Here is a 9,582-nt window from a genome sequence, read left to right as displayed (position 1 = left end):
GACTTTGACTATCCCATGTAGCCAGTAATGCCATGAATTGTTAAATTAGCATGTCTAAGGCCAACTATTTCATGCTGAAACTTTGATTTGTTGTTGTAACGGTTATGGAAGAGCAACCTCTTTCTCCTTTCATTCATGTCCATTTCTATTTGTCGTTATGGGCCTGGCCGACCACAGCCAAATGACAAACACTATCTCGGTGTAGTAGTTGGTGGTGGTTAGCCTCTCAGCCCGACTGCCTCTTCGATGACAAACATAGCCTCGCCTGAGCCGGGCTCACTGGGTACATAGACGCAAACACGTGCTGTTGTACCACTTGGAACAGGCCTGCCCAAGCCTGGGCCAGTTGGGCTGGCCAGGCCGGCCAGGTACGGGATCGCAAACACGCCCCAAGCATCCCACAAGTGCGGTCCTGCCTCGACCTCGAAAAGTCGAAACCAAGCTCTTCCCAGAGCTCGCCCCGAACAGCATGGCGCAGGGGAAGATGCCCGAGGCTGGCACCGGCGCCGGCGCCGGCGCGCCTCGGGAGGCGATGCCGAGCGCGTACGGCGGGATCGAAGCGGACCGCCTGGTGGTGCTAGCCAAGCCGCTGCCCACTGGTGCAGGCTACTGCGCGCCCTTTGCCGTGGTCCGGTTCCAGGACCTGCCGGAGGAACTCCGTCGGCAGATCGCCGACGCTCACGGTGCCGCCGCACCGGTGGCGGCGCCCCTGCGTGGCGAAGGAGCCGACGCGCGGTACCACGCCGCGCTCCCCGTCGACGTCGTCGTGCCGGACGAGGGACTCCGCCGCCAGCTGCCCGGATTGTTTTCCGGGCCCGACGACTCGCCGGCCGTCAAATTCGCCGGCGACGGAAACAGCGACGCCGTCAACGAGTACTCCGAGCGCCGCATCCTGCGGGTACAAGCTCTACCTGCCTACCTGCCGGTCCGAACAGAGCAACGTGCTGTGTGCGTGATGCTTGTCTTTTCTTTCGTAGCTCATGGAGGAGGACGGCAAGGTGGTGGTGTACCTGGATGCGTCAGCGCTCCAGATGCTCGGCGACATGGAGGGAAGCCTGTTCCAGAAGGAGAAAGGGTTCTCGCACGCTTGGATGGGCCACTGTGGCGACGAGGTCTGCCCCCAGCGCGCCGCCCACGGCTATATGGGCGCGTTCTACGACAACGGCCTCCCCGCGCGCGAGTACGCCGCGCCCGTCGTCGTCGCGCTCCTCCTCGACAACAACCACATCGCAGGAACGCCTGCGCTCGAGCTCGACAGCTGCTCCGACGGCGTCGCATCCCCACGTGAGGACGGGGTGCCTTTCGTCCAGACGCTCGTCGGCAACGACCGCGCCACCGAGCAGGACGTCTACGACGTGCTCCTGCCGCCTGACAACGTCGTCGTGCCCGCCGTGGCGGCGTTACGCGCCTCGCGTCCCCCTACTTACGCCGTGCAGGTGAGCTGGGCCTGTGCACGTGCAATTTCTCGAGACGCCACGCGTCCGTGTTCGATTGTCGCTGCCTCTGTTTTGAGTGGAGCAGAGCTCACTCCTGACCACTCATCTGACATGTGAACGTACGCGCAGGTCTCGGTCGACGGCGACGCGGCCGTGGGTGGCAAAGCCGGGGATCTGATTGCGGGCGGCGTCAAGGCAGCCGGTGCGGGCGCCGGAAACGAGCATGGCGGCAACCTCTCAGCTGTGTTGGGCATCGTCGTCGCCTCCTCAGCCGCCACTGCACTCGCCGCCGGCACCCTCGGCCCAGCGGCGGCGTTCGGGCTGTTCGCGTCCCTGGTCGGCGGTCTTTCCCTGGCTATGGCCAGCGTCCGCGACCGGTAGGATGCACCGGGAGGGATGGATGGATGCCTGGCCACTGTTGGATTGTTCATCTTTCGCAGTCAAATGAGTATGGAATAACAACGACTATAATCAGATATACGTTTTGTTTTGTAGTAGTTGGGTTCTTTTCCGTCTCCGTTTCAGCATTTTGAGGTCGTGGAAAGAGGTGGGAGCATAGTCACTCTAGCATCGAGCTCACTGCCATGTCATCTACCGTACCCAGGAGCTCGGCGCCAGAGACGCTGGCGCCGAGACGTGTTAGCTCGGTGCCAGCACCAATGGCGCCGAGCTAAGGGTTTATTTTCTGAATTCTTTCCGTCAGGGGTGTATTTATGAGAAACTTTCAAAAAAGGGCCAAAATGTAAAAAATTCAGGGCCTGGGACAGCTCGAAGACGGGAGGAACCCACATCCCAACAGGCGGAAGCGTGGGAAACTCCAGTGAGCCGAAGCGAGTCGTATCGCTTGAGCCCGCCATGCCGAAGGTGGCGGAAAGGTGGGCCATCCAATGACCAATAGCGTGAACGTACGGCGTCCTCCCCACGGACGGCGCCAACTATCGGTGCGAAAAGTGACCAACTAGTAAATATTTGTCGTTTTGCCGTACGTTGTGATCGGATGTGGCCTAGCACTCAATGACACAGGGTTTATACTGGTTCAGGCAACGTGCCCTACGTCCAGTTTGAGTCGGTCGGTGACTTTATTCCTGAGCCCAGGTGCTCGAAGTTTGCTGTGGGGTTACAAACGAGATAGAGTAAGATGGGGGTTATCAAAGGTCTGGTCGGACTCCGGACCGAAGGGCCAAGAGTGACGGGAGCTCCGACGTGCGCTAAGTGTTAGAACGTGTGCTCTGTTTGGCTTTAGAGTGCTAGAGCCAAGCAGAGGGGATCATAATCAAGTGTGCTGAATCGGTGTTTGTTCGAATCGTCTATGAGAATTGATCGTCCCCCTTTTGGAGAGAAGCCACCCCTTTTATAGATAAAGGGGACGACTTTACAAGAGAGAGTGTGAGAGAAAGAGTGTGTGTGCTACCTAGTCTTGTTGCCCACGTCGTCGGGTACAAGACGGTTTGTCGGCGCCCTCAATACTGTTGATGGCTGGATGCATGTGGTTGGTTCCACCGTGTTCTTCTAGTATGGTAAATGTCGTCGCCTACCATACTGTAGGTCAAATGTCGACGCCCACAACACTGTTGGTGTTCTGACATGTCTGGAAGATTATAAAGTACCCTTCTGACATGACATGACAGTACTATCCTGCAAGTGTGCAGGGTACGATCCTTGGTATTGCAATTGACTGGAGCGCCCCGCCATACTTGCTCTATCTGTTTCCTGGGTCTTCACCGAGCGGGCGTCCCCGGTCGCCTCTCGGTCGGAGAAGAGTTGTAAGCAGAGGTTCGGTGTATTCCCGGTCGAAGAAGCGGGTCGGAGTCGGAAGCGAGCGTCGTTCCTCCTTAGCCAGGCCTTCCGGTCAGAGAGGCGGACCGGAGTCGAAAGTGAGCGAGACCTTCCGGTCGGAGAGGCAGGTCAGAGTCGGAAGCAAGCGTCGTTCCTCTCCTTAGCCAGGCCTTCCGATCGGAGAGGCGGGCTGTAGTCGAAAGCGAGCGTCGTTCCTCCTTGGCCAGGTCTTCCGGTCGGAGACTGGATCGCCCTTCTGGCCTGTCGTTAGATTTTTGTGCCGGCCCAGGAGTTGCGCGTCGTTCGCAACGTCGTCTGATGGGCCGAGCTTTTGCTGGGAAGCAGGTCCATGGGGAACCCCGGGTTTATGAACCCAACACATATCTTTATTCATCGACTACACGCTCACGATATGTGGTTCCACCACAAGATATGCCGATGAATGAGAGAATTGGCTATGGTGATGCTAATTATTTGTCCAATTACTCTCAAATTTCATATGATGCACGATATGCTAATAGATCAAAGGTTTGGCCTACAAATTCAGCATCATATGCAAATGCTAGCATTCATAATTCGGCTTTATATGTTACTAATAACTATTGGCCGAACTAATGAAATTTCAGCAAGGCATTCAAGTGCTAATACTCATGATTCGGCTTCACGTGTTACTAGCTAGCAACCATAGCCGAATCAATGAAAATTCAGCACCACGTGTAGTAGTTAGTACTCACAATTCAACTCATATTGTGTTTCCAAAGCCTGGAAGTATTAAATGGCAATTTTATTTTGGTGGAACGTAGGATGCTTTTCTGGGTAGACAGAAGAAATTTGAGAAGTACTATCTTGAAATGAAAAAAGAAGGTCAAGAGTATCCAGATCCTGATGAAATTGAAATCATAGTTGTGCAAGAAGACAAAGCATTGTTAGCTGACACAAGTGAGAAAGAAAGAGTTAGTTCGGATATAAGCGAGTGTTCGGATAACAAGACCGAACAAAACAATATCCATTTCGAATCGACTCCTTCTCAAGAAACAAGTCTAGTTGTGGCAAAATATGGGAAGCGCAAGAAATTAGCTAGACTCAGATTTTTCAGGAGTCAAAGGGGTGGTGCATTTATCTAGTGACTATCGTGTTGTTCATGATCCTCAAATTATAGCCGAACCATGTTTGGTTAACAAAGAACACCAAGTCACTAAAGATGAAACCCCTGAAGATATGGAGGAAGTGCCAGAGTGCCAGCAGCTGTTGGCTTTACGATGGTGTTAGAAGACCTACACTGCTTCAACATGATTGATAAGGTACAAAGTACAAGTATTTTACCAAAGTTCCCAATCTAATCATATCGTTTTAATTGATATATCTATTAGAGATATTCTTTCTAGTAGTGTTAAGAGACCGATTGAGGAAAGTAATTTACTTGTCACCAATGAAATAGAGCCCTGTTCGCTCCGTCTTCGAGTTCTTCGACGGCGGCGGGGCGGTGCCAAAGCGAAAGCGAGTAGGAAGGAGTAGGCCCCCGGCCGGATTAAATAGCTCGCTCGCCGCCTCGCGGGCAGGCGACCACCCGCAGAGCGCCCGGTGGAGCCCCGTCTCGCCCGTCCCCGGCCGCCACGTGTCGGAACGGCTCCCGCCGCCCGGGCTCAGCTCCACGCAGCAGGCGCTCGGTGGACACGCCGAGGCCGGGCGACCCGCGACCAGCATGCAGACTGCCGAGAGCGGGCGGGCTCGTGGCATTGTTGATCAGAATATTGTTCCTTTTCAGAGCCTTCAAAGTTTCAAAGATCAGCTCCAGGTGTCTTTCTTTATGGAGATCATCATTTTAATGTGCCGGACCATTTGGAAGGCAAGAAACGGCATGATTTTTCGTCGGATCAACCCGAACCTTCGAGCGTCTAAACAAAACTTCAGGGATGAGCTCCAGTTATTACTGCTGCGAGCTAAAAGGAGCTACCCGCCAGGAATTAATCAATGGATTGCAGATTTAGCTTAGCCCTGCTCCTTTCGGTGGTGACCCTGTTGTTTTTCTTAAAACTTCTTTGGCTTTAATTCTCTTTCCATCCCCTGCTTTGTGTTTATCTGTATTGAACCGCCTGTCTTCTTTTTAATAAATCACTGTAGGGGTGCGAATCCCTCCAGTTCTCATTAAAAAAAAACAAAAACCCGGATCAGCAACGGACGCGCAAGGGGATTTGCAAAACGGCCCACCAGCAGGACCAGCCATGCCAACCCCGGATCCCCCGGGCCAACACCACGTTCCCGACGCGGTTCGCCGGAGGACCACCCGTGTCGTTGCTCCTATAAAAACCCTCCCGAGCTCGGACTCCCCATCTCGCTCTCTCCATTCGCACCACCGGCGAGATCCAGCGGCAGCGCTTCCCCCTCCCGCCAGCAAGCTTTATTACCTTTCCCTCTCGTGTTCGTGTAGTGCCGTGCCGTGTTCTTCCTCGATGAGCACTCCTGGAAGCAGGGCGAGACTCACCGTCATGCTGATTTCTGTTAGCGCCGGAATGCACTTCGGCGCGGGCAGCCTCGGCTTGCTCGTCTGCTTTATGGGGGTCCTCGTCGGCACCAACCTCGTCGCCATCAGCGTCCGCATGGACGACGGCCCTGCGCCCATTTTTCCGGTGGTGCCGGGAGGCGCACGAGCTCTCGGAGCGTTCGTGCGCCGCAACATCGCCGCCGTGGGGCTCTTCATGGCTTCCTGTGCCTTCGCGGCGCTCTCCTGCGAGGAAGACGCGGTGCTCTGCTTTGGCATGTTCGTTCTGCTCCTGCTCGGGCTCACCCTCATCAACGTCGGAGCTCGTGGCAAATAACCAGTTCCTGCCTTCTTCGAAGCATTGATGATCCACTCATTTCTAAAACCACTGCGTTCCCTAGAACCCTGAACTGCCAGTCTGGCCGCCAACATGACGTTGCCGTCGCCATTGCCCCTCTCACCATTAGTACTGTTGCCTGCTGTATCTCCCTACCGCGTGCTGTTGCGGAATCTTTGTCATGTCGTGTTGTGTGCTTTTGTTGGAGTAAAAAACAAGTTGTTATACTATAGTGTACAAGTGTTTTTGTTTCCTACTTGCCGTGCATAAGGCAATACTATATTTCTTTTGAGCGATATTGTACGTCTGCCTATGACTATGAGCATTTGGTCAAATACAATCACGTCTGTAACTTGAGCACCATGTTTCAAGTATCTATTTGCAAATCTCATAGATTTGTGCAATGATATGGTACTCAACTAACCATGAATTAGGAGATATCATAAGGCCTATCAGAGTTCAGTATATTTTGGCCATAAGGTGATAACCGGAGAGAGTAGGGGCCAACTCGCAACTGTAAAAGGTTATGTCAGTTTCGAATATACTTCAGTTTAAAAGAGTAACTGCTGCTGTGTTTGACCAAGGCAGAAGGTGACAACCACAGAGCGACACCTGCCGGTCAGCCGCTGGCGCATATACCGACCTCCAAGCAGGGCGAGGTACTACTCATGAAGAGGATGGGCATCGCGCCGCCGGCAGCACCAGTTTCATCTGCGTCCCAGCGAGCATACGACGCCATATTCGCAGAAAACTTGACGTCAAGCCAAGTTGAAGCTCCGGATGAGCTGTTCCCAGCAACCAACAACAGGGCTGGTAGAAAAAGCAACGTGCTCTTCTCAGACGCCGGAGCAGGATCGCGCAGCCAGCAGCGGAGGCGCCCAACTTCGTAGGTTGCAGCACTGCTGTTAGCTAGGTTGTAAACCTTTTATGTAATATCCAAGCTTGAAATTGGTTGTTAGGATGGTCCAGCCTACGGCTGTATGACCTCCTAGGATGCTTGTCAGAAGCGCGTCGTTTGTATGGTTATATTCTTTTTCTTAATTATAATGATGCGCAATTTTTTTGCGTATTCGAGAAAAAAAAAACTGCTGCTGTGTTTGACAATGTAGCGTGCTGCGTGCAGCTCAAACCCAACACAAAGCGATCTGACGAATTGCCCTTCGTTTCAGACTAGTAGGCTGCTACAATGACAGTTCGATTTGGCACTGATTAGTTAACAACAATGACAGTTCGATTTAACAATGACTGTAAGAATGACAAGTAGGCTGCAACAATGACAGTAGGCTGCAGCGTTTCAGACAAATAGGCTGCAATTCGGCTGTTCTCATTTGCAGCTGCTGTCGCTGTGAGCCGTGAGGAAGCAACAGCGAATAGAAAACAAAGCAAGCGCTGCAAATAAAGGATTGATGAAAACGTCTACCGTTGATTCGGCTCAGCTCAGGTTTGCTCCTTTGCATCATCTATCACCCCCTGACTGCTACTACACCTGTTCTTGCTTATGCTCGGTGATTAATAGCACATCTCTGTTCGTTGCTGTGGCGCAGGCAAATTGACTGCAGCGTGCATCGCTCTGCATCAACGATCAATCTGCCTGTAGTCTCGACCGTCTCAAACATGATTGCACGGCGCGCGTATCCGACCAGCTTGCTTAACACGGGGACTACTCTACAAGGCAGCACATCAGAGCTTGGCGGGTTCGGATTCCGACGCAGCAGCAGGCGTGGTCGAGCGCAGCCGCAGCATGTCACTCGCGAGCGCGTGTGCCTCCCCACATAGGCCATAGGCTCATACCTCTCACTGCCGCCATCGCCTAGTGAGGTCCGCCATCTTTCGAACCCAAGGCGTGATTGGTGATCCCGATGTGCTTTCGAAACACAGCGCGTGAACTTGAGGTGGAAAACACGCCCTATAAACCCTCCCGACTCGCTCTCTCCATTCGCACCGGCGGCTGCACTTCCCTTCCCTCTCGACTCTCGAGTGCCGTGTTCTTCCTCGGCGGCGCCCAGCCCGACGTGAGGTTCGTGATAGTGACCGGAGGCCTCGTGAGCAGAGCAGGAGCAGCCACAGGATACGGGGAACTGTGAGGGTCCTAAAGCTCCAAATCATCAGCAATCAGCATCGCGCTCTCTTCGCTCGCCGCCGAAGCCCCGCGCGTCCTCACTGCCACCAACGTCGGTAACGTTCCTCCTCTGCCTTACCAATTTTCTTCGACTTTAAAAATTTGGGCGCAAAAGAACCGATGATTTCTGCGAAAAAGCTGAGGTTTTAGCGTGTGAACACGCCGCGGTGCTCCCGTGGCGGACGACCGGCTGGTTCCAGCCGCCGGAACAACTTCTTTAACCGATTCTGCCGTTGCACGACATCACGAGGCGCAAGACATCCTTGTTCCGTGATTCTTGTGAACTTTGAGATCCTTGGCCTTCTTGATGTTGATGTTGCGGTTAACAGGGGACTACGGTGCCACATCGCCGGCGATGAGCACTCCGGGAAGCAGGGCAAAGGACGCCGGGCTCACCGTCATGCTAATTCCTCGTCGACGGTAGTCTCGTCGCCGTCGGCGTCCACATGGCCCACGGCCCTGCGCCCATCGTCCCAGTGGTGTTTGGCGGTGCACTAGCTCTCGCAGCGTTCGTGCGCCGCAACATCGCCGCCGTGGGGCTCTTCATGGCGTCCTGTGCCTTCAAGGTGCTCTCCGGCGAGGAAGACCCGATGCTCTGCTTTGGAATGTTCGCTCTGGTCCTGGTCGGGCTCAACCTGATGTGAATAGTCTGAATAATCGGTTCAGTCCATGCTCTACTTGTTTACGGTAGTCAGTACGTCTTGCATGAGCTGTCTGGTTGCCATTTCATGTTAATGCTCTTAGAAACAACGAAAGAATTTTCTACTGCTAGTCAGGGACTGAATGAATAAACAACAATACAACATCATTTCTTATTTTGTGTCAGCTGGATTTGTATCTTACATTGGTTCAAGAATTCGGATAATGTATTTATCATTTTGTTCTGATTCTGAACCAGAGTGCTAATAGAATGCGTCGATTTAGGATGAACATTGATGAGATATTGCAACAACCCTTTTGTCTCGCTACTGATGTGAGCACCGGTACAAAGCATTACTTTAAGCTAAAACCCAAACAACTAATTGGGTTGAAAGAAAAAGATTTCTCAGGTTTGATCTTTGCACCAGCTTCATCCTAACTTCAGGGGCGGAGGGAAGGAGGGGCAGATTTCTCTTATACATATGATTTTTTGCTATATAATTTAGTACAAAAAGTATTGATTTGTCCCCCCCCCCCCCCCTAATAACATACCCCCTCCGCCCCACCAAGAATATGATTCTCAAATCCTGAGAAATCAATTATTTTTAACTTTAACCAATTATATATAAAAGAATAATAATATTTCTAATGCATAATTAGTATTATTAGATAAATTATAGAATATATTTTTATAATAAATTTGTTTAGTAATATAAATATTGCTAATATTTTTTATAAAGCTAGTCAAACTTGAGAAAGTTTGACCGGCATGCATCCCATAGCATCATCCTTTTTG

At 52.4% G+C, this 9,582-nt stretch overlaps 1 protein-coding gene across 1 annotated transcript; it reads left to right on the top strand.

Moving 5' to 3' along the window:
• The first annotated feature begins 414 nt into the window (after window positions 1-414).
• On the top strand, window positions 415-2,107 carry LOC136472050 (uncharacterized). The gene is made up of 3 exons (XM_066469785.1): window positions 415-898; window positions 978-1,436; window positions 1,566-2,107. Exons 1-3 carry the CDS (start codon window positions 470-472, stop codon window positions 1,815-1,817), a joined length of 1,140 nt encoding a protein of 379 aa, XP_066325882.1. The 5' UTR covers window positions 415-469; the 3' UTR covers window positions 1,818-2,107.
• The last annotated feature ends 7,475 nt before the right edge of the window (window positions 2,108-9,582 follow it).

The sequence above is a fragment of the Miscanthus floridulus genome, chromosome 8, assembly GCF_019320115.1.
Source record: "Miscanthus floridulus cultivar M001 chromosome 8, ASM1932011v1, whole genome shotgun sequence".
Classification (NCBI taxonomy): Eukaryota; Viridiplantae; Streptophyta; class Magnoliopsida; order Poales; family Poaceae; genus Miscanthus; species Miscanthus floridulus.
The sequence above is the reverse complement of the archived record's forward strand: the minus strand, read 5'-3'. Positions and strand labels throughout refer to the sequence as shown.